Genomic DNA, 22,838 nt, shown 5'->3' on the forward strand with positions numbered 1-22,838 from the left:
ACTCCCCTGGCCATGCCCATGCCTCAGTGTCCCTTGCAAATGACTAACATTCCAGTTTGTTCCAGTGATTTAGGTGACTCACAGCTGCTTTCAAACTGCCCTGGGGTGGTGTGCAGGAGCCACCAGTGAGTATTCCTCTCATCTTGGCCAGTCTAAAATAATTGATGTGCCAATTGTCCTCCAAACTGGCCTTGCTGCGAGCTCATCCATCCATTTCAGGTTCTTACCTGCTCACAGCTGGGGAGAAGGCTTGAATTCACCTCTCCCTTTATTTCCACAGCTCTAGCAAACAGTTTTCCTTGGGTTTAGTGCCTGAACAGCAGCACTTTCACCTCCCATTTATCCTCTAGAAGATTAATGATCATACTGAAAAAAAACATACCCTGTGCCAAATGCTTAAAAGAGTAATTTATTAGCAAATCCTCTACAAACCAGTTTGAGCATGGGGAGGATGCATTTTCTAGAGAGGAAGAATGATCAGAAACGTGGCAGTTCCCTAAAAATGGGAACTGTCTGTGTCCAGGGATGGCCCTGGGCTCCACACACACATCTGCACACTCCAGGACTGGAGCTGGAACAGGAGCTTGGGAGAGGGAGGCTTTGACAAGGAATTTGATAGACACTCATGGCATACTCGTTGAAGAACTGCAGAAGGGACTCTGCAGGCTGGAAGGGAGGAGCAAATAGTAAAAAGGACATCAGCAGCATGTTGGACCCAAAGGAATACACAGGATCTAATTTGTAGCTGCTGGGATGTCACAGTCATCCAAGTGCAGAAGATCCAAGAAGTGACCTTTCCTTACTCTTTTAGAGCTATATGAAGTTTCATTTCCACAGTTCTCCCAAAGGTTTATTCTGAACCTCCTGCATAATTTCCTTTGCAATGGACTTGATTTCTCTGTGCAAGTCTTCAATGCTCTTTGAAGCATCCACCGTCTGTTTCCAAGACAACAAAAATACAGGACAGATAACAGAGAATACAGAAATGAGACAAACCTTGTTGTTAACATCTGCTTACCCCCCATTACTCAATGTGTTATTCTTCCTGAGTAGTGAAATGAGCTAATTACACCTCCTCTCTGCAGTTTCTGGAGTGGATTTGGGAGAAATCATAATATGTAGGAATAGACATTAAAGAAGTAGATGTGAGGGTGGGTGAAAGGAAACAGAAGGAAGTGCAAGGAAACAGAAGGAAGTGCTGCTGCGTGTTGTTTGCTGGCAGTCTCTGGGGTGTGTGACAGAGGCAGGTAAGCTAGGGATTCATCCCAGGGTCTCCTGGAACAGGGAAGTGCCCTCTCTGCCACAGCTCACAGGGCCCTTGGCTGGTCCCCACCGTGTCCCGCTGAGCAGAAGTGGGAAGGGGCAGCACAGGGATGTGACAGGCAAAATTTGGGAGCTCTCACTAGAGACCCCCACCCCATTCCATGACCCATTAGAGTTAATTCCTCACCTTCCAGTTGAGGGTCTTGTCCTCCATGAGGCAATAGAAGGACTGAAGAACTTTCTCTTGGAAGGAGCTGGTCTCATAACGTTCCTGTCCAAAGTTGCCTCGTTCTGCTGCTGCTTCTGGGTTTAACTGGAGGAACAGGATCAGGTCTGGCTTTGGGAGTCCAACATCAGGCTGTTTGCACCAGTCCAGGCCGAAGTTCTGCCCCAAGCAAAGACAAGAGAGTTTGAGGTGAGACACACACAAAGACAGGAAAGCAGCGGCTTGGCTGGAGAGTGAGGTGGGAAAGGAACAACCAAGGATGGCAGGAACTGCAACCCAAAACACTCAGCACAGGCTATGAACTGAACAGGTGAGAGCCCAGCTTACCATGTGGGAATTGAGTCCTGCTGATTTGGGGTGAGCAGGTTTTGTCAGGTGTTCAGCACCTCCTGTGCTCTTGTAAGTTGGAGAGAGTGAAAGCTTTTCATGCCTCTCTGCAGATCCCATCTGTGCTCTACCACGGCACGTTCTGAGCCTCCACACAGCCATTACCACTCCAAAAGTTGCTCAGTCCAAAAGAAAGCTGCTCCCAAGCACAACCACCACACAGCTGCAATGCAGACCTCTCTGAGCCCACGGAGGCTCCTTCCCAATACTCACCTCCTCAGGAATTTCAGCCCAGACACAACAGATGCAGTTTTCCAGCTTTTGGATTTTGCTGACAGGTCTGGAAGAGTTTCACAAGGGCACGTGAATTCATGATGTTGGTGAGACTACAGCGTCCACTTACTGCTCATCCACATCTTAAATCCCTCTAAGAGGAGCTGGCACATCTGCCTTCCAGTTTCTCCCCAGATGTTCTGTATCCTGGTAATCTGGGTATTTTGGGATGTATGTGCAGTTGGTTTTCCAATCCCATGAGGGGGTAAGAGAAGCTGAAAGTGCCACAACATCTTGGGTGTGAGCTCTGGCAGCCAGCAGACTTTTGTGTTAAGTATGGGCATCAACATCTCCCCTTCTCCTGAGAATGCTTCTTGAGTGAAAAACATGCCAAACTCCATAGTTTTAAGAAGCAGAGGTGGCCCATTCCACCAGCAAAGAATGCCATCCCTGCTTCCCAAGGGTGGCATCCACATGGCTGAGCCCTGCAGGTCACCAACAACATTCAAAGAAATGCAGACACTTTAAGACACCCTTTTTTTCCCCAACAGAAAGTAGGAGAGCATTCCATGTGGATTTGGGATCATTATTTTGGGGTGACTCAGCTCATGTTACACATCCTGGCTCTTAATTTGGGGCTTTTGCAGACACCTGGTTAGCACCTACATGCTTCAATGCATCTGTCTCAAGCTACACAATGTCCAGGAAAGCAGGAGGGTGGCAGAAGATGTGGGTGAGGGTGCAGGGCTTGGGGGCCCAGGATCTCCTCAGTCCTTCCAGGAAGCAGGAAAGGCTTGGGCAGGAATGAATGCGGGTCACAGCGGGTGCTGCAGGCATGGCTGGAGCTTCTGTGACCACTCTTAGAGCACTGATGGGTGCTCAGCAGGAACAGGACACTTCTGGTGGTGTGGGACAAGAGTGTCTGTGCAGAATGGCTCCAAGGGAGGCTGACTGAGCTGACTTCTTCTGAAAGCCAAAAGGCACAAGTGGGAATGCCAGAAATTCAGGGTAAATGAAGAAAACCACTTTTACTCTGAGGGTGAGCAGAGAAGAACCCAGAAAGGAATGGATATGCATCCCTGAAGATACTCAGACCTTGGCTGATGCAGGCCCAAGCAGCCTGCTTACCTCAGCCCTGCTGGAGGCTGAATTCCACAGGTCTTTTCTAATGTATGTGGTGCTGTTCCACAAACTGATGGGCCAGCAGCCTGAGCAAGCACAGAGAGTCTCTCATAAACTCCCAGAATCATTCTCCAGAGTCACACGGGTCAGCTTCCAGTCCAGCAGTCTGTCCAGACTTACAAGAAGTCCCCAAATAAGTTTCTCTGCGTGTTCTGGGGAAGGGTGGGCCCGTGTTAATACCTGAGCTGAACCTTCCATCCCTCACCTCGCAGAAGAACAGCCCCTGGGCCATCCACACCAACAGCCTGGAGCTGCTTCCCCAAGCAGAGACAGGGGCAGGGGCTGCTGCAGGTCTCACTCACCCCTTTGGCACTCGTGAAGGCCACTCCAGAGAAGGCGTATCTGTCAACCACCACCGTGATCCCCTGCTGGAGCTTCTCCTTCATCATGGGTCTGAAACCACGGGGGAGATAAAACAACAAAGCTGCACTCCTTTATGGTGACAGAAACGAGAGGAGCTCATCTAAAACTCCGAGCACGTCATCATTAAGGGAGACAGCTGTGATGCAGATGGCAGGTGAAGAGCTGTTTGGATTCTCCACCAGGCACTGACCCTTTCATGACTCCCAAAGTCAGGGTGCCAGCACTGGGCACTGCTCTAGGCAGCTCCAGGGCTTCCAAGCAAGATCACAGATGAACTATATTGACATGGACAGCTTAGACCTCTTCCCTTTGCAGGTGGTACAGCAGCTTTTGTGATATGCTCTGCCACCTTTATTCGTGACACGACATCTTAGAGCTCACTTCTCTGCCTTCTGTTCTCCCAGCTGACTTGGCACTGCCACTACAGCAGAGCCTGCAAAGCTTTTCTGTGACACGAGAACATTCTGGACTCTGTATTTCCAGCTAAAAGCAACAGCCACCACTGATTTCCCCACGTCCACACACAGGCTGTGACTAAAGCAAGGACAGCCAGTGGGATGAACGCAGCCTTTGGCTATAGGGGAATCTGGGCACAATTCCTTAGGCACTGTCACTCACAGGACTGCCTGGCAAAGCAAGGTGTCTCAGGAAAGAGAGTGAATTCACAGTCTGAACTGGTTCAGCCTCAGCTGCCCAGTTTTTTACTCCAGTACAGCACAGGAGTTGGAAATATGGCACCAATGATTCCAAAAAAAAAAAACCCCAAACTGTGGGATCTGATCTAAGATTACAAGGGAAGAGCTAGATGGGATTTTGGAAAGGAATTCTTCCCTGTGAGAGCAGTGAAGCCCTGGCACAGGGTGCCCAGAGAAGCTGTGGCTGCCCCTGGATCCCTGGAAGTGTTCCAGGCCACGTTGGACAAGGCTTGGAGCAGCCTGGGCTATTGGAAGGTGTGCCTGCCCATGGCAGGGGGTGGAACTGCATGGGCTTTAAGGTGCCTCCCAACCCCAAATTGTGATTAAATCCAAAGCTGTAAGAGTCCTTAAGACACCATTTCCAGCCTGTTCTTCTGTCTGAACACATCACATTCTTCTGCTTTCTGTGCCCACTGCAAGCTCCAACCCCCTGGGATCCAACGTCACCCATTTTTCTCTCACAACTGAACAAACACCATCTTTACACGTGCTCCCAGCGGTTGGCAGAGAAGAGCAGGTGGATGGTGTGGTCCTCCAGGTTCTTCTCCCTCCCCAGGTAGGAGCTGATCAGCTGCCCAATCTCTGTCGTTCTGTCTGCAGGAAACACAGAAGATGCAAAAGCTGCCCCAGTCTGCTCTTCCCAGAGGGGTGTCCATCTGTCCGGGGGTCTGTCTGTCACGGGTGGGAGGCTGGTCTGAGCAGGGCAGTGTCTGTCTGTCTGTCATGGATGGGTCAGCCCATCCACGGTGGGAGCCTGCCTGTCTGTCAGGGGTGGCAGTAGGTCTGTCCAGGGTGAGGGGGATGTTCATTTGCCACAACTGGGAGAAGGTCAGTCCATAAGGGGCTGGCTCTACCTGCCTGTGACAGGCTGGGGGGAGAAGCCCGCTCCATCCAGGATGAGTCTGTCTGTCTGTCTGGGACGGGAGGAATCTACCCGCCAGTCGCTCTACTCGGGGCGTCCGTCTGTCCAGCGGGAGGCGGTCTGTCGGTGCAGGGTGGGAGGGCTCTATCGGTCAGGGCAGGGGCGGTCCCTCCGTTCAAACGCGGGGCCCGCCCAGAGCTCGGACGCGCGGCTCCCCGCCGCCGCCCGACCCCCCGCTCGCTCGCTCCCTCCCTCCGCGGGCGCAGCCCCGCCGTACCCGGGAAGCGGAGGAGGTCAGCGCGGTGCCCGGCCTCCCGGAGGGCCTCCACGAGCCGCCGGCCCTGCGTGCTCTTGCCGGCGCGGTCCACGCCCTCCAGCGCGATCAGCGCCCCGCGCCGCGCCGCCATGCCCGCCAGGCCGCCCCGCCCCTTCCGCCGCGCCCGCCAATCGCCGCGCGCCCCGCCCCTCATGAATATGCAGCGCGGCCGGCGGCGGCGGCCAATGGGCGGCGCGCGGGCCGTGCATACGGGATGAGGCCGCGGGCCTTGTCATGCGGGCCCGGCGGGCGGCGGGGAGCGGCGCGCGGGCCGCAAGATGGCGACTGCCATGTACCTGGAGCACTACCTGGACAGTGAGCGCGGGGCGGGGGCGGCCGAGGGGCCGGGGCCGGGCCGGGGGCCCGGGCGGGGGCGGCGGGATTGGGGCGGGGGCGGCGGCGGCGGCAGCGCGGGAATTAAAACTGCGCCACGGGCAGCGCGGGGGAGTGGGGGGGGCGGTGGCACAGTGATTGCGTCATCGGCCGGCGCCGGGCTACGTCAGCCGTGCGCGCTGGGGAGTGGGAGAGAGGCCATGGCGGCTGTGGGGGGCAGCGGGGGTGGGGGTCCCCGCTGCCGTGCCCTCCGTGCGCTCGGGGTCCCCGCTGCCGTGCCCTCCGTGCGCTCGGGGTCCCCGCTGCCGTGCCCTCCGTGCGCTCGGGGTCCCCGCTGCCGTCCCCTCCGTGCGCTCGGGGCCCCCGCTGCCGTCCCCTGGGCTGGGCCGTGGTGCCGGCCCAGTGCCCAGCACCCAGGCAGGTGCTCCAGCTCTGCTGAGGTGAGCGGGCGGCGCACGGTGCGTGAGTCGCAGGATGGGTTGGGAAGGACTTTGGAACTCAGCTGGTTCCAGCCCTTGCCCACGGCAGGGACACCTTCCATTGGCAGGGTTGCTCAGAGAATTGAGTAGCGTTTTTATTGCAGGTATTGAGAATCTGCCGTGCGAGCTGCAGAGGAACTTCCAGCTGATGCGGGAGCTGGATCAGAGAACGGAAGGTACGTGCAGGTATTTGGGCAAGCAGAGGCTGGAGAGCCCAGCTTGGAGGATGGGGAGAGCCCAGGCTTTGGAGAACGTGGCTGTTCCTTCTCTCAGGCTGAGTGCTCTGCAGTGTTTGCCTCTTTCCTGTAAGGATACAGCTCACATGGCAGGGCATGATTTTGATCACAGTTCAGATTCATAGCTCTGTGATCACTCTACCCAGTGGCCACTTGGATGGCCTTTCTTCCACGTGTTCCCATGTCTCTCGAGTTCCAGATCCTGTGTGCCTTGCAGGATGGTTTTTTTCTTCCTTTTTGAAGTTTTTGTTTGTCTCTGCTCAGGGCAGATTAATTAATCTGCTCTGCACATTAATTGTTTTCATTTTGAGCCATCAGAGCGGTAAGTGACTGAGCAACAATTAAAATGTTCTGTGTGTGAGAAGAGAGGCTGAAACTTGTGAACCCGTGGGATCAGTTTCTGATCTTAACTGTGAATTAACTGTAAATAAACTGTAAATTAAGTTTTGAATTAGCTGTACAACACTCAAGCTGTACAACACTCAAGGAGTGAACACCTTTAACTTAGCTGGTTTTGTTTTTAAAAAGGAAAATGCATTAAGGAACTGAGGGGAGCATGACAGCTGTCAGGAAGGGTCTCCTAAATGGAAACAGAAAACCAAAAACACCCGATTTTTTCTTTCTTTTTTTTTTTTTTTTCCAGACAAGAAAGCAGAGATTGACAGCCTGGCAGCAGCGTACATCGAGTCTGTGAAGAACATGGTACCTGAGGAGAGGGTGGAGCACCTGAGGAAGATCCAGAGTGCCTACAGCAAGTGTAAGGAGTACAGTGATGACAAAGTGCAGCTGGCCATGCAGACCTATGAGATGGTGAGCCGTGCAAAAATGGGCATCCTCTGCAATGCTGCATGTGGGGATGCTTCACGGGGTCAGCCTTCCCTCACTTTTTCTTCTTTTGGACTTAAATTTCTTACCAAAACAAATTGTCAGCCCTCAAGCTTATGTTTCTCTCTGTTGCCACCCCCAAAAAGCTTTCTCCTTTGGCCCCAGGTTTTTGCTGAAGAATTAGTGAGTTTACCCCCCTTTGGAGGAGGTGGCTTTATCAGCAGCACTCGTCTGCTGTGTGGTAATGCCAGCAAATTTACCCCACTCTCTCCTCCCCAGCAGCTCTCTGTCCCTGATAGTTTATTTGGGGCACACTTAGTTGAAAGCAAATTGTTTTGTTAAAGCCAACTGCTGTGCCATGTTGTGGAGGAACAGCAAGAATTCTGCTCAGTTGCCTTGGTTTATTGGACATCAAAATTTCCTCTGGATCTTGGGAGAAAATCCCATTTCTTAAGATGCAATTTTCCTTTCTTTTTTTTCCTTCTGTCCCTTGAATAATTCTTATCTCCACGTGTTTTACTCCCTGGGTGAAAGCTGAGTGAGGGGAACCCTTTTGACTCTCCTAAGTGTTTGTTGTCCAGCTTTCAGAGATGCTTTGGGTTTTGCTACAGCTGCAGTAGGTGTTTGGCTGCCATAAAACACTGCAGCAAGAGGAAATTATGTCCCAGGAATATCAATGCCCTAGATAACTAGTGCACTCATTCAATGACAAACTGTTGCAGCAGCACAGTTTGGGGGTGGTGCCTTGAAATCCCTGTTCTGAAAGTCACTTTATTGCAGCCAGGGTAGTACCAGGTACTTAATTAATGTGTGTTGACTTGGTATTGAGGATATCTGTCTGTATTTGTTGTTAAACTTCTTGGGTTCACATGGCAGTGCAGGACCAGGGCAACCTCTGTGTGCTCTGCTCAACACATTTCAAGGACTACCTTTCAATTCTGAAAATCACATGGACAAACCCCTTTTTTTTAGCATCTCTCATCTTGTTTTGTTCTGAAAATCATTACTCTGAGTTGCTTTGACTCCCTGTTGCCTCCCTTCTCTGTCCTTTCTGCTTGCTCGTGGAGGGACTGGGTCCTTGTGCTTGCCTCCCTCGTTCCCTCTGCGTGTGCCGTTTCCCTTTCCCCAGCCCGTACCCCATCCTGCCTCGCTCTGCAGCACCACGCTCTGCTCACGCTGATAACAGCCACGGTTTAGCCCTTCCTGTTCTGGTTCGGGGCTCTTTTTTTGGTGTTTCTTTGTCGTTCAGTTTGTGGTTTCCTCTTGGGGCAGGTGGATAAGCACATCCGCCGGCTGGATGCGGACCTGGCGCGCTTCGAAGCCGATCTCAAAGATAAACTGGAAGGCAGCGACTTTGAAACCCCTGGGTCCAGAAGCCTGAAAAGTGAGTGAATTTTACACAACTGGGAGCCTTTTCCAGCACTTGGAGTATCAAAGCAGGAAGGCTGAGATGTAAAATAGGCTGTTGTTTCTGGAGGAAGGAAAGAAATGTGTCATCCTGTTTGTTTTTAGTGCTGGTACAGTGGGCAGGAGATGAAGAGAAATGTGGTGCTGGGATCAAACTTACTGTCGCCGTTTCACCCTGAGGTTGTTACTGGTTCCAAGGAGGGTGCTGTGCCAGAACTGCACTGGTGGAACAGTCTTAGTTTCGGGAGAAATTAGGAATTAAAAGAAGGTGCCAGTTTGTGTTGTGTATCCTGAAATATTGTGTGATTACAGTGACATTTGAATGTGGATACAGCAGCACAGCACAGCTTCATGCCTTTGAACAATGAAATTAAGGATAGGAGCAGGGAAGTGGAGATGAAAGTTATGTTAGTTATTGAGTAATCTATTAACTGTGTTTAAAAATACACTGAGATGAAAAAAAATACTGCATGTCTCATCAAGTGTGATGCTGTTTATGACATACTGCAGTGCTTTGTTGCCAAAACTGCAAACACAAGAGTTTGGTGCTCAGTTGTTATTAATTTGGTGTACTTGTGGCTTAAAATGCATTTCAGTCAGCATATTCAATTACATGTGTAATGATTACTCAGTTACATATGCAATAGGGATTTCAAGCCAGTAAGTGCATCAAAAGAACAGCAGCTGGGGATGTGTCTGCCACTCAGATAGGCTGCAGTGATGGAGCTGTTTTTCCTTTCTAGAGGGACGAAGTCAGAAAGACAAAAGAAGCTCTCGTGGTCGAGGCAGGAGAACATCTGAAGAAGATACACCAAAGAAAAAGAAGCTCAAAGGAGGGTAAGGCAGAGGCAGGCACAGCTCCAGGGCCTTGGGCTTGACACTTCATGAATTTTCCACAGGCTCACATTACCCTATTTATGACTCATGTCCAGATGGTGAGCAGTGTTAAGAGTGCTCTGGTCTTACTCCATTTCATTAATGTCCTGCTTAGGACAGGCCAGCGTTGTTAATTAACTCCTTGGTTGGCATGTGGAAGCTCAGCATGCTTGGAACACTCTGACTGGAAGGACAAGATCAGTCTCCCTGTTGCTGTTGGCAAGCTGGGAGAAAATAGCTTTGATTTTTGTCACAGGGCTATCTTTACAGTTGCTTGTGGTCTTGATGATAAAAGAAATTCACTTGGCCATCAGGACAGAAACTGATGTTGTGCTGCTGTTTTAGAAATCTTGGAGAATTTTGGGGGGTTGTTTTCAAAGGATTGTGTCCTAGGTAGCCTTGAATAATCTGATTTGGTTTTGAGAGGCAAGGAGGAAAGCATGTCCCCTCTCTGAGATGGGATTTATATTGAAGGGGCTTAGTTTATTCTGATATTTTAAGGTGGCTAAATGGGAGGGCAGGAAACTAAAAATAGTTTCTATGGACTGCTACTGGCTGTCAGCACATCCCTGTCAGGGTAAGAGGGTTCACTCATGCCTGACAATGAGAAAAAAATCTGTATTGAAACAGCTTGAGGAAAAACCCCAAACAGGTTATTGTCCCCACAACCAGGAGAGATCTGTGTGATAATTTTGTTACTTTACTCATGACAGCTACAAATCCCTCTCTTCATTCTTTCCAGTCATACTGTGTTTGATCCAACCTACCTTATGATTTTAATTACTGGATTGTGGTAATGTAATACAAACTCTAAACAGGCTCGGTGTGGTTTAGGGAACATACTGTAAAACACTGATTTTCCCAAGTAGGATTTGGATCTTGGAAACACCAAATCCCAGAATTGTTTGAGTTTAGAGGGGCCTTAAAGACCATCCCATTCCAGCCCCTGCAGTGGGCAGAAGGGACACCTTCCACTAGCCTGGCTTGTTCCAAGTCTGGCCATGAACTTTTCAGGAATGGAGGAGCCACAGCTTCTCCAGGCAACCTGTGCCAGGGCTTCCCTAGCCTCACAGGGAAGAATTTCCTCCCAGTATCCCATCTAACCCTGCCCTCTGGCAGTGGGAAGCCAAGAATTTCTTGCCAGTATCCCATCTAACCCTGCCCTCTGGCAGTGGGAAGCCAAGAATTCCTTCCCAGTATCCCATCTAACCCTGCCCTCTGGCAGTGGGAAGCCATGCCCTTGTTACACAGCGCTGTCTGCAGTTGAGAAGTGTTTTGTCCTGACTCTGTCCTTGCCCACAGGTCTGAGTTTGCTGATACCATCCTGTCAGTGCATCCCTCAGATGTCCTGGACATGCCAGTGGATCCCAACGAGCCCACCTACTGCCTGTGTCACCAGGTGTCCTATGGAGAGATGATTGGCTGTGACAACCCCGATGTAAGCACTTGAGAGATGATTGATTTTCAGCTGTTTGTTGCCTCCCAACCCTGCACAGTCCAAGGAGGGGGTCCTTGCTCAGTTAGCTCCTACCAAATGATGGGAATGTTGGTGAGCCACTAAGAATCTCCTCTGTGGGTTTTTCCTTTCTCTCTTGCAGTGCCCAATCGAGTGGTTCCACTTTGCATGTGTGGACCTGACCACCAAACCAAAAGGGAAATGGTGAGTGTGACAGCATTCAGCTTTGGGGTTTTTATCAGGCTGCAGTTTGCCTGGTGTGACCCTGGCACAGGAGCTTTGCTCTTCTCATCAGAGGGTTTGCATCCTCTGTGACTGGGGATTATTTTGAGGGTAGAAGATAAAAGACAAACCTTCTTGTTAAAATCCATTTCCACAGAAGTCTTAGGTACTGATGGGAGCAAAACTGCCTGAAAAACAGAGCAGGTTTTGATCTGAGGCCTGTGTAAACAGGGATGTGTTACATCTGAGGTTTGCTCTATTGTCACCAGTTGTGGCTGTGCTTAAAACAGACCCAGGTACCTCTTTGTTTCGCTTCTGGAGACGCCTTTTGAAGACTTGGCAGGATTTTACTATGTGCTTATCTTGGAAAGGATCGTGGGCTTGGTACTTTTATCTAATGGGCTGTTTTAATCAAATCAACAAATTGCCTGTCAGAAACAGGCTAAATTGTGCACAAATGTTGAAAACAGTTCTCGGGCTCTGTGCTGTTAATTTCAGGAGCTAATTACTGCCTCTTTTTTTCCTACAGGTTTTGTCCCCGTTGTGTTCAGGAAAGAAAGAAAAAGAAGTAAGGAGTAGAGGGGGATACACCGCCGAGGCAAGAAGAATTTAATATATTCCTTCATTCATGTTGCAATATTACCTTTGATTATTTTTTGTTAGTCTATCCTCCATCTTTTTCTGTTATGATATTTAATTATCCAGTGGCCAGTTGAAATTCCTGTTCTTTCCTAAGACAATGACTTTGGAAGGGAGTCCCAAATCCCTTTGCCACGGAGATTTTATTTATGTTAGTCTTGCACAATAATACTGAGGGAGGGTGTTGCCTTTTCTGGCTGTTTCCATTTCCCTGAAGATTCTCTAAGTACATCACTGTGAAGATGAAACCTGCAGTATTCTTGGAGAGAGAGAGAGAGAGAAGGTCGGATTTATTCCAAATAAGATGAAGGCCTGAATTGTTAGCTGTGATTGCCTGTGTGGCACATGGGTAAATCAGGAAATCAGGTTTTAGGGAAAGGCTCCATGAGAATATTGTTTGTTCCCGTGATGCTGTGGCTCTGCTGTTGAAGAAGGCCATTAGGAATGTTGTAACAGAACTTCTTTTTTTAATGGGCCACATTTGCATGTTCTTGACTTCTCTAGCTGCCTTTCAGATGATGAATGTGAATCCTTGCATTAGCACAGTGTCAGTGGCTGCAGCAGAAGAGAGAGAGGAAATCAGGTGCTGGAAAGCAAAAGTCTCTGGTATTTCCTTCCTGTGAGATACAGAAGTTGAGGGAAGAGCAAATTCTTTCCTATCTGTCTCCTGCATCATGAGGCTTCCCTGCCTTCAGTGGAAGATATAGTGGGGAAAGGTGTTCCAGGTTTCCTTCCTGCTGGTGAAAGGAGGGGAAAAAAGCCCCAAACTCATGAACTTTGCTGGCTCTGGTCCCTAGTGGGTGTTGGTGGCAGGGCTGTGTGCTCCTTTCCATACCAGTGTGCAGGAGCTCTTGGTACAGACTGCTGGAAAGGCAGCAAGAAACTCCCAGATAAACTTTTCTTCTGCTGAAAGAACAGCACATAAGACTAAAACCAGTTCTACTCGGATTCTGGCACCTGTTCTCAAAAGAAAGAAGGCTTTTCCTGTACACTGAGCCTCTTACTCAAGTTTTGCAATGAAGGAAAGTAGAACACAGCTGCTGCCACCTCTCCTTCCTCTGTGGGGCTTTGTGCCTGCTGCTGATGTAGAAGAAACCTCTCAATTGTGAGGCAGCTTTTCAGTGAACATTGATTTATGGCAGGGAAAAGGGATGGATTTTAGTAAAAAATCCCTGTCTTCAGGGTGCTGTCATTTCCAGTGTGATGTTGCAGGTGTCGTTACTGCATTGCATCACAGAGAGATGAAGTTCCCACAGCTCTGTGCACGAAAATGCACACTGGTGATGCACATTTGTCATTGCTGCCTCAGAGTAGCCCATGGAAAGCAGGCAGGCAAATTAAAGCCAGAGTGCTGGATGGAAGGAGGAGCAGCAGCAGTCACACAAACCTGGAGTACAGCAAGCCCTCTTCTTCTCCCTGCCTCTTCATGAGAGCAAATTTGTGATACCTCACGAGCCAGCCTGTAATCCAGTCCCCTGATGCCGTCCCAGGGTTTGGTTTCCCCTCCCACCCAATGATATTGTGGGCAACCTCTCTTCCTGATTTTCCTGAGCTTTGTTAGTACTGGTATTGCTGTGGGTTAAGCATTTGATTGGAAACGATCTCAATATTCCACTCTGGAGATCTTGCTGGAAACGTGCCATGAGGGAAGAGAGCAGCTCTGGGTGAGCCACTGTGGAGCTGACTTCCCTCAGGTCTAAAATTCTGGTCAGGTAGGATAACAAAACACATTTTTAATCATACTTTTGGGGCTTCGAAGAGCATTTTCTACTTGAACCAGCAAAGCAAAAAGGAAAAACAAGCTCTGGAAGGTAGGGCCCTGAAAAGGAAGGTTAATTTGCTAGGAATGATGAATAGTGTGAGGTACAACATTCTGTTCTTTACGACACCTGTGATGTGTAAAGCGTCTGAGATCTGATACCAGCAATAAACTCTCCCACTGGGAACATGCCAGTTCAGGGAGCATCTCCTGCCCTCTTACACCTGGTCGCAGAGAATTTTTACGACTCCTTGTAGACAGAAATACCAGCAGCCTTCATTTTTTTTTTTGCTTACTAAAGGATTTAAATCTTCTGACTTTTGAATGTACGGTGTTAAGTGTTTCCTGGAGAAGGGTGGTTCCCTAAAGGAATGGCCCTATTAAACATTGCCCTAAAAAACACCCCGCAAAGGGGCCCAGCTTTACTGCAGACCGACTTTCACCCAATTACCAAAACGACGAGGAAAAAAAAAAATTAAGGAATGTAAAGTTTAAAAAAAAAATTGTATATCTGTATTTTTTGGATCTTGGAGATGTTGGATTATATTATAAATAAATATTTTTGGGAATAAATGTGTGAGGGGGTGCTGTTGCAACCGCCGGCCGCTAGGGGGCGCTGCCGCCCGCGCGCGCTGAGCGCGTTCGCGCTCAGCGCGGCGGGCGGCAGCGCCCCCTAGCGGCTGGGAGTGAGGCGCCACGGAGCGTCCTTGGAATCTCCGGTGTTACCGGGATAATCCCGAATTCCGCCGTAGCCCGCTCTGCGAAGGCTGCGCGGCGCTGCCGTGTCCCCGGGGAGTGCGGTGGGAGCGGCGGAAGAGCCTCCCTGAGGCGGTGCGCTCCCCCCCTCAGTGCCGCGCTCCCCTCAGGGCCGCGCTCCCCTCAGGGCCGTGGGAAGGGGGCGGCGAGCAAGGCCGCGGCTTTTCTCCATGGCTTCCGCAGTCGTGTGGCGCCGCGGGGCCGCCTGGCTGAGGAGCTGCCGAGGGAAGGTGCTGCAGCGCGGCGGCAGCCGGCAGCCCCCGGGCGTGCCGCGGGCCCGGGGCTGCGGCGGCTCCCGGGAGGTGGTGCCGACCTGCGAGCGCTACGCGGTGCGGCGGCTGCCCTTCGCCCGGCTGGCCGACGGCGATGTGGCCTTCTTCGAGCGCCTCCTGCCCGGCAGGGTCGTCACCGGCGAGGAGGAGGTGAAGCCATTTAACGTGGACTGGCTGAAGTCGGTGCGAGGTAAGCGAGCTGCGTGGTGAAACCTCCTTCCTCTGCCTCTGTTAATTACCGCAACGAGGAGTTTGCCAAAGGAAATCTTATCTTTATTTATGGCGGATCGCATCTCTGCAGGCCATAGATTTTGGAAGGGATCCGTGAGGATTATCGAGTCCATCTCCTGGCCCTGCACAGACACCCCGACAATCCCAGCCTGTGCCTGAGGGCATTGTCCAAACGCTCCTGGAGCTCTGGCAGCCTTGGGGCTGTGCCCATTCTCTGGGGAGCCTGGGCTGTGCCCGACCGCCCTCCGGAGGAAGAATCGTTTCGTGATATCCACCCTAACCCTTTCCTGACGCAGCTCCAGCTGTTCCTCGGGTCCTGTCACTGGTCACCACAGACCAGATGGGTGCCTGCTCATCCAAAAGTAGTTTTTCTCATAAAATTATTCCTTTAAGAATTACCTGATAGCTGGAAAACTTACAGGCTTTCTCAAAAGTAAAAAAAAATCCAAACCCTCTAACTTAATAATTATTTTTTTTCCTGAGACAAGTTGATTCAGCTAACAGTTTTGATTGAACCTCAGGAAAGAATATGAAAGCTTTTGGGATACTTTATTGCAGCCTTCCAGTACTCTAGTGGGGATTATAAAAAGGAGGGAGAGAGACTTTTTATGTGGGCCTGGAGTGGCAGGAGGAGGGGAATGGCTTCCCACTGCCAGAGGGCAGGGTTAAATGGAATATTGAGAAGGAATTCTTCACTGTGAGGGTGGTGAGGCCCTGGCACAGATTGCCCAGAGAAGCTGTGGCTGCTCCATCCCTGGAAGTGTTCAAGGCCAGGCTGGACAGGGCTTGGAGCACCCTGGGCTAGTGGAAGGTGTCCCTGCCTGTAGAATGAGATAAACTTTTAGGTCCCTCCCAACCCTGATCATCCTGTGATTCTAAATCAAGCAGTGTGAATTCTCTGTTGCTTCTCTCAAAGATTTCATGAGAATTTAAGCCATTTCCCATTGCCCCCAGTGGCACCTAAGTCTACCTATACATGCAAAGTTTTCTGCAGGGCTTAAAGGGAAAGGCTGCTGTTGAAATGTTTGTTGTCAAAGTGGTTGACATGCCTAACAGTGGAGGGAGCATTGTTATTTCCCACCTCATGTTTTCCCACCTGTTTCTTTCTGACCTCTGCAGAGCCACAGCTTGCCTTGAGAGTCCCTTGCTTTCATTGCAGGCTGCAGCCAGCTGGTGTTGAAGCCCCAGACAACAGCAGAGGTGTCTCAGGTTCTCAGGTAACACACGCCTTTTTTGCTGGGCTTGGTGCTGAGGAGACTTGGGTTGAAGGGAGCTTGTAGGTGTTCAGACACCAGTGTTCCTTAAGCACTGGAGTTGCTGAGGCAGTTTGCTTCATGACTTTTCTGCTCTGATAAATGGCTAAAATTGTACAGGTGCTCAGAAAAGAGAGGTTTTGTGAAAGATTCGGGAGGGTCTGTTTGAAAAGGTAAAGAAGGTTAGGGCAGAACAGCAGCTTGAGGGTCTGTCTTGTCCACGGTGGTGTGAGTACAGCTCTGGTTGGGCAGAGGAGCTGAAAGCTGCAGGAACGTGCTCCTGGCTCTGTTAAAACAGGCATGCAGAGCCCAGGGAAGGTGGGCAGGGCTTCTGAAGGAGCTCTGGGGCTCTGTGCCATCCCTTGTGCAGGAGCTGCTGTGCACTCAGAGGGGATGTGGTGGGTGGTGCTTGGCAGGATGTGCAGGGGGAGCAGCCGAGGCACAGGTGCACGTTTTGTTGCCTACAGGGCATTAATTTCTTGGGAGGAGGAGGGCAGTCATGTCTGAAAGCACTGGCAGAGGATGGCTGTCAGAGCCCACTGAGGAGCCCAAGCTGTTAACGCAGGCTGCTGCAGAAACAGCTTCTGTAGAAGCAGAAGCAGTGCTGTCCAGGCAGATGTGTGCCAGATGTGTAGATACAAGGGGGTAACCTCAGGTGTTGGTTCTTTGCTCAGCCCTGGGCTGAGTTCAGACAGGAGTTGCTCTTTCTCACTTTGCCATTCAATCTCCTTCCATCAATTTAATCTTTCAGTGAAATGCTGCTTAGTTTTAAGGAGCACTGTCACAACAGTCAACGTTCATGTAGAGGTGAAACTTCTCTGACAGACTGATTATGGCTTTTAAATGCATAAAAATTCAGAAAACTTTTTCCTTCCAGGTACTGCCATGAGAAGAACCTGGCAGTGAACCCGCAGGGGGGCAACACGGGCCTTGTTGGCGGCAGCGTTCCTGTCTTTGATGAGATCATTCTCTCCACTGCTCTCATGAACCAGATCATCAGCTTTGACAGGGTGTCTGGTAAATATTCCAGGGATGTGAAGCACTGAAATGAGCCCCAAGCTACAAAGCAGGCATTTTCCTGGGAGCAGATAGCAGCAGGATCAGCAGGGTTCAGCCCAGCAGCTTCATAAGGAGGTTTGTTTGGATTTCGGGGGGTTAGGGGTCAGGCTGGTGTGAGTATCTCTGTTCAGAGAGGGGGAGCAACAGGCAGAGACACTCTTAATGTGACTGTGTTTCACCAGTCCAGAGTGTGGGTGACAAGATATTGAGGCAATAGCAAAGCTCCCTGAGGCTTGAGGAGGGGGCAGTTCCCTGGAGCATGCACAGACTTGTGCATTTAAGCTGAATCCCAGGAAGTTTTGAAGGAAGTGGTGGTTGTATCTGCTCATGCTTCTCGAAGAGGCCCCTTCTTCTTGGCCATCATCTTGCAGCATGGCTTTTGTGTTCCAGGAATCCTTGTGTGCCAAGCAGGCTGTGTGTTGGAGAGGCTGGGTGAGTACTTGGAGGAGCAGGGGTTTATCATGCCACTCGACCTGGGAGCCAAAGGCAGCTGTCACATCGGGGGCAACGTGGCCACCAATGCCGGGGGCTTGCGGCTCTTGAGATACGGCTCTCTGCGAGGGACCGTGCTGGGCCTGGAAGTGGTAAGGCGAGTACCTGGCAGTTCCCTTCTCAGTATAATCCTCTGCTGCTTGCTGCTTCCTGCTCTTCTAACTCTCCAGCACTCTGCCAAGTTCCTCTCCAGGCTCTCACTCTTATCTTTTCCTTGTTGGGCTCTTTTGAGGAGGGTCAGCCCATGCCTTCATGTGTGTAGCATGTTATTGCTGCTGCTGTTTCCAGCTTCCTGACTTCCCGTGCTTGCTGACAGAGGTGGTGTTAGGTGGTTTTCTAATCCAGACTAGTGAAAAGAAGGTAGGGAGAGGTTGGGGCATCCCAGGTTATATGGAATTGCTTCCTCTGAGCAGTGGGTCTCTGGAACACTTTGCTAAATCTATCCTGCATCACTCTCTTCTACTGGCTGCTCACTTGGATTTTAATAGAATCATAGGATCACGAACTGGTTTGTGTTGGACGGGACTTTGAAGGTTATCTTAGGAGCCACCCCATAACAGAGCTGTGTGCTTTGGTTCATTTGGCTGCTGGCTGTGTCCTAGAGTCTCTGCTGTTCCTCAGCTGCTCCTGTCCTACAGGCGAGTGCCTTGGGATGTAAAGGCTGGATTAGGAGTTCTAAAAGTTTTCACAGCTGTTGACAAAATTTGGGCAGGGAACAAAAACATGGCTGTGTTTTACTGTGTAGACTTAGAAAGGAGAGCATTTGTCTAAGGTCAGTTTGGCTCTAATGTCAAAATAGCCTTTAATAACTTGTCCTGGAGATACTCAGCCTTAATTTAAGGCTCCAGTGGCAGAGGGTTTACTTCATTCTGCTTACCTGTTCACTGTTTCAAGCAGCTTTCCTTGTTTCTGCTGGATAGTGGGAGCTAGGGCTGCAGAGAATGGCTGGTCTTCTCCACCATTAGTAAGAAAAGCAGAGCAAAATGGATCTTCTGTTATTTCTTGTCCTGATGGAAGGAGAAAAGTAGGAGGGAAATATCTACTCTATCCTACTCAGGTAGGCTCTAGAGAGGGGGAAGAGGTGGGAATGGGCAGCAGCTGTGTCATGTGCTCAAGGTGAGTGACACTTCCCATCAGCTTGGTGATAGGCAAGTTCATGCCAGCAGATTCCTACCCAGGTGCTCTGACTGGGCCCCTGTTCCCACAGGTGCTGGCTGATGGCTCAGCTCTGGACTGTCTGACCTCTCTGCGCAAGGATAACACGGGCTATGACCTGAAGCAGCTCTTCATCGGATCCGAGGGGACCTTGGGAGTTATCACTGCTGTCTCCATCCTCTGTCCTCAGAAGCCTAAGGCTCTGAATGTGGCATTCCTAGGTAGAGGCTGATACGAATGATTTCATACCTGAATTCGAAGGTTGGGAATAGGGATAGAGAGGAGAAAGCATAGCTCAGCCTGCTGAGCTGGACTGCCAGCATCAACTGGCTTCTGGGAAATAGTGTAGGGCTCTGTGCTAAAATACCCATGCAGATATTTAATATCTGTTGAAATACCTGCAAGGGCAGGTTGTTCTGTAAGGAAGGTGGAGCCAGGAGCTTAGCAGGGTGAGGAGGCAGGCAGGACAGTCCCCTCACTGGTGAGGGAGGGCCTGGTCTGACAGGCTCAAGAGATGAGCAGGGCAACACTGTGACAGTAGGCAGAGGCAGCCGCCATCCAGGAGTCAGGTGAGTGACCAGGTGATGAGGCAAGGCTGAGAAATCACGTCTGCAGGTCAGGCTCTGAATCAGCAGAGTGGCCAGGCTGCTTCAAAGCTGCTTCTGGGTGTCCCTCAGCAGGTCCAGAGTGGTTTGTGGGGAGCCTTCACTGAGATTTTTTCACTTCTCAGAAGCGTCCAGAGGGTTTGGGGTGGTTTTTTGCTCCTGATTACTGTCTGTTCTGTCTGAAGGGTGTCAGAGTTTTGCCAAGGTTCTGGAAACATTCACAACCTGCAGAGCCATGCTGGGCGAGATCCTGTCTGCCTACGAGTTCATGGATGGGAAGTGCATGGAATTGGTTCAGACACATCTCAAGTTGTCCAGCCCAGTGGCAGGTACCGGTGATAATCACACTGTACAAAGGGGCACTGTACTGCTTGGGGATTTTTAGACTACTTTTAAACACTTCTAAAAAGTGACTCATTTTAAAAAGTTGACTCACTGACTTTTAAAAGGTTGGTGATTGTGTGGGCGTCCCTCATAATTTTTGTATCTAGTATTCCGTTCCAAACACCTTTTATCTTTTAAGATGAGACTTTTTATTTGTATTTGTCCTCACAAAACTGCTAGCTTTCTGGGAAGTGGTTGCTTAATAAAAGATCTAGCATGTCAGTGAAGTGCTCTCTCTGGCACCTGGGAGTCTGGGCACATAACATGTGGGGAAAGCTCCAAAACCTGCCCTGAATTCCTCTGTTTTGCCCCAGGGCATCTACTTACTTTGTTTACCCTCATTCTCAGACAGCCCTTTTTATGTTTTAATTGAAACTTCGGGCTCCAACTCAACTCACGATGAAGAAAAATTGAACAACTTCCTAGAACGGGCCATGGCTTCTGGTTTGGTCACTGATGGAACTGTGGCAACGGACGATAAGAAAATAAAGGCAAGCCAGTGTTTCCTCTCCCACAAATCTCTTGGACGTGGATTTGTGTTTTATATAGGGCGGTGTTCAGGCTCAGGCTTGGTGTGTGCATGGAGCCCAAGAGCTGCTTGGGTGATATGGATTTCTGTGTGTCCTTCATTCCTCAGGCGCTGTGGAGCCTGCGGGAGAGAATCACCGAGGCCCTCACTCACGAGGGTTATGTGTACAAGTACGACATCTCCCTGCCCGTGGGAAAGCTCTATGACCTCGTGACTGACATGAGGGCTCGGCTGGGCCAGAGTGCCAAAAATGTGGTGGGCTATGGGCACCTGGGTAAGTGGGGCTGTATTGTATTTGCAGGGAATGCCCCAACGAGGGCAGGAATGATGAATCTGACTCCCTGTTCTCAGAAGGCTAATGTATTACTTTATGATACTGTATTATAATAAAGAATGCTATACTAAACTATACTAAAGAATACAGAAAGGATACAGACAGAATGCTAAAAAGATCATAATGAAAACTCCTGACTCTTTCGAGAGTCTCGACACAGCTTGGCCCTGATTGACCAAGGAGTGAAAACAACTCACACCAGAAACCAATGAAACAATCACCTGTGGGTAAACAATCCCCAAACACATTCCTCATGAGCAAAACAGAGAAGCTAATGAGATCAGAACTGTTTTCCTTTTCTCTGAGGCTTCTCAGCTTCCCAGGAGAAAAATCCTGGGCGAAGGGATTATTTCAGAGAATGTGAATGCAATAGGAATGCTGGGAAAGGAGGTGATGGCCCTTCTGTGCTGCGGGTGAGAGGCTTAAATTGAGGGCTGTGGAAGAGGAGGGTGCATCAGGATCTTTGTGTTTGAATTTCACTGCTTTCAGACTGTTTTCTGTGTATTGATGGCAGCTTGCTGGCCACTGAGCCATGGCACTGGTCATCTGGATCTTCTGGCTGTGTCCTTTCTATTTAAATACGTGGTTTGTTCAATTGGACCATCAATTTGGTTGATGAACTTCGACACATTTGGCAGATAACTGCTTTCTTGTCCAAAGTGATTAATCCTACTGGAAATCAGTTTTTTGTGAGCCATTAACCCTTTAACAGAGAGTGACAATGACAAATACACAGAAAGGCTGATGGATTTGTCAGCGTGCTGGGAAACTACAAGCAGGTAAAGTGGTCATTTAGGAGAGCTGTTCTGTTACAAAAAAAACCCATGGAACACTGTTGAGCACACTTGATTAGGGATCATTTGAAAGACACGTTGCATAACAAAGGCTTCCTGTTGGTAGCTCTTTGAGGCCTGAGCTGTGTGCAGTGAGGGTTTGCTAGGATGCAGGAGGAGGATGAGTAAGTTGTATTTTTCTTTGTGTGTTTTGTCTTTTGGAGTACCCTGCAACTCTGTGCTTAATCAAATACTGTCACACACAGTGGCAAAAGGAGAAATTGTTCTGCTTTCTTTGTTTCTATTGACACAGTGCCAAAGCACATTTAGAGCATTGCACAAACATAATAGGAGAGAAAAAGTGATGAAGGACCATATTAGAATCTAATGATCATTATGAAATGCCACTGGGGAAGTCTTTGTCATTGCATCACGGCGGTGGCACAAACGTTAATGCAGCACAGTGGGAATTTGAAAATCACAAAAGTGGGAGTTTGAAAGTAGCTTAACTTGGAACCTTTCCTCAAATATTGCACTTGGAGCATGGAAAAGCAAAGATCCTATTGGAATTATTTGTGCATGGAGAGGCTTACGTGTGTAGGACAGTGAGCTTGTCCTTTTTGCACAGTTTGCAAACTAACAAAGGCCCTGTTGTTTGAGAACATGGAGGAGCCAGGAATGAGTATCCATTGCAGGGATCCATTGCACGGCCACCAGGTTTTTCTCCCAGACCCACCTGTGCATTGTTTTCTTCCAGGAGATGGGAACTTGCACTTGAACATCACAGCGGAGTCCTACAGCCATTCCCTGCTGGATGCCATCGAGCCCTTCGTGTACGAGTGGACTGCAAGATGCAGTGGGAGCATCAGTGCAGAGCACGGGCTGGGCTTCAAGAAGAGGCAGTTCATTCAGTACAGCAAGCCACGCGAGGCAGTGCTGCTCATGCAGCAGTTCAAAGCCATGCTGGACCCCAAAGGGATCCTCAACCCCTACAAGACGCTGCCCTCGGCTCCCGAGAGGAGCACGTGCTGAGGAGCCAGCAGAGCAGGGCAGCTCCAGCTCTGTACCTGCACTTGGGCCATGAGCACACTGGATCAGCAAGCACGCCGAGTGCTCCGTGTTTGATTTTGTTAGTGGATGGAACAAGTAAAGCAATGTGGTTGCTCTTTTTGGGGGTGCCTGCTCTTGCTGAAGAACACGCTGCTGGGTTTCCTACTTAGTCTGAACGTTGAAACCAAGCACGGAGATAACTGTGT

The 22,838-nt window shown here is 50.0% G+C and overlaps 3 protein-coding genes across 7 annotated transcripts; 2 read left to right on the forward strand and 1 right to left on the reverse strand.

Moving 5' to 3' along the window:
- Positions 1–391: 391 nt before the first annotated feature.
- On the reverse strand, positions 392–5,643 carry DTYMK (deoxythymidylate kinase). 2 transcript variants are annotated; one of them, XM_038145461.1, is made up of 5 exons: positions 5,469–5,643; positions 4,815–4,923; positions 3,574–3,664; positions 1,451–1,648; positions 392–936 (listed from the first exon to the last, which is right to left on the reverse strand). In XM_038145461.1, exons 1-5 carry the CDS (start codon positions 5,596–5,598, stop codon positions 826–828), a joined length of 639 nt encoding a protein of 212 aa, XP_038001389.1. In that variant the 5' UTR covers positions 5,599–5,643; the 3' UTR covers positions 392–825. The 2 variants fall into 2 exon arrangements, with proteins under 2 accessions (XP_038001389.1, XP_038001391.1); XM_038145463.1 differs by lacking the exon at positions 5,469–5,643 and adding an exon at positions 5,184–5,455.
- A 24-nt stretch (positions 5,644–5,667) lies between these two features.
- Positions 5,668–14,312, forward strand: ING5 (inhibitor of growth family member 5). Of its 2 annotated transcripts, none has more exons than XM_038145459.1 (8): positions 5,668–5,822; positions 6,424–6,495; positions 7,199–7,365; positions 8,653–8,764; positions 9,531–9,624; positions 10,966–11,101; positions 11,262–11,323; positions 11,871–14,312. In XM_038145459.1, exons 1-8 carry the CDS (start codon positions 5,786–5,788, stop codon positions 11,911–11,913), a joined length of 723 nt encoding a protein of 240 aa, XP_038001387.1. In that variant the 5' UTR covers positions 5,668–5,785; the 3' UTR covers positions 11,914–14,312. The 2 variants fall into 2 exon arrangements, with proteins under 2 accessions (XP_038001387.1, XP_038001388.1); XM_038145460.1 differs by lacking the exon at positions 5,668–5,822 and adding an exon at positions 6,137–6,280.
- Positions 14,313–14,420: 108 nt separating this feature from the next.
- D2HGDH (D-2-hydroxyglutarate dehydrogenase) lies at positions 14,421–22,837 on the forward strand. 3 transcript variants are annotated; one of them, XM_038146206.1, is made up of 9 exons: positions 14,421–14,957; positions 16,158–16,215; positions 17,129–17,268; positions 17,701–17,894; positions 19,010–19,178; positions 19,748–19,891; positions 20,295–20,437; positions 20,584–20,749; positions 22,340–22,837. In XM_038146206.1, the coding sequence occupies exons 1-9, from the start codon at positions 14,666–14,668 to the stop codon at positions 22,612–22,614; spliced, it is 1,581 nt and encodes a 526-aa protein (XP_038002134.1). In that variant the 5' UTR covers positions 14,421–14,665; the 3' UTR covers positions 22,615–22,837. The 3 variants fall into 3 exon arrangements, with proteins under 3 accessions (XP_038002134.1, XP_038002135.1, XP_038002136.1); XM_038146207.1 differs by having other exon boundaries at positions 14,824–14,957; positions 16,118–16,215; XM_038146208.1 differs by lacking the exons at positions 14,421–14,957; positions 16,158–16,215 and having other exon boundaries at positions 17,245–17,385.
- Position 22,838: the final 1 nt, after the last annotated feature.

The sequence above is a fragment of the Motacilla alba genome, chromosome 9 (assembly GCF_015832195.1).
Source record: "Motacilla alba alba isolate MOTALB_02 chromosome 9, Motacilla_alba_V1.0_pri, whole genome shotgun sequence".
Lineage (NCBI taxonomy): Eukaryota > Metazoa > Chordata > Aves > Passeriformes > Motacillidae > Motacilla > Motacilla alba.

What these genes read in the sequence shown, in the direction of transcription:
- DTYMK (XM_038145461.1), bottom strand. Translation starts at nt 5,598, where the DNA reads ATGGCGGCGCGGCGCGGGGCGCTGATCGCGCTGGAGGGCGTGGACCGC. An exon ending in GCCAACCGCTGGGAGCACGT is followed by an intron (nt 3,665 to 4,814) that starts GTAAAGATGGTG and finishes CCGTGGTTTCAG; the next exon opens with ACCCATGATGAAGGAGAAGC. An exon ending in CCTTCACGAGTGCCAAAGGG is followed by an intron (nt 1,649 to 3,573) that starts GTGAGTGAGACC and finishes TGCTTGGGGCAG; the next exon opens with AACTTCGGCCTGGACTGGTG.
- ING5 (XM_038145459.1), top strand. Translation starts at nt 5,786, where the DNA reads ATGGCGACTGCCATGTACCTGGAGCACTACCTGGACA. An exon ending in AAAAAGAAGCTCAAAGGAGG is followed by an intron (nt 9,625 to 10,965) that starts GTAAGGCAGAGG and finishes CCTTGCCCACAG; the next exon opens with GTCTGAGTTTGCTGATACCA. An exon ending in TTGGCTGTGACAACCCCGAT is followed by an intron (nt 11,102 to 11,261) that starts GTAAGCACTTGA and finishes TCTCTCTTGCAG; the next exon opens with TGCCCAATCGAGTGGTTCCA.
- D2HGDH (XM_038146206.1), top strand. Translation starts at nt 14,666, where the DNA reads ATGGCTTCCGCAGTCGTGTGGCGCCGCGGGGCCGCCTGGCTGAGGAGC. An exon ending in CCGTGCTGGGCCTGGAAGTG is followed by an intron (nt 17,895 to 19,009) that starts GTAAGGCGAGTA and finishes CTGTTCCCACAG; the next exon opens with GTGCTGGCTGATGGCTCAGC. An exon ending in CGGACGATAAGAAAATAAAG is followed by an intron (nt 20,438 to 20,583) that starts GCAAGCCAGTGT and finishes TTCATTCCTCAG; the next exon opens with GCGCTGTGGAGCCTGCGGGA.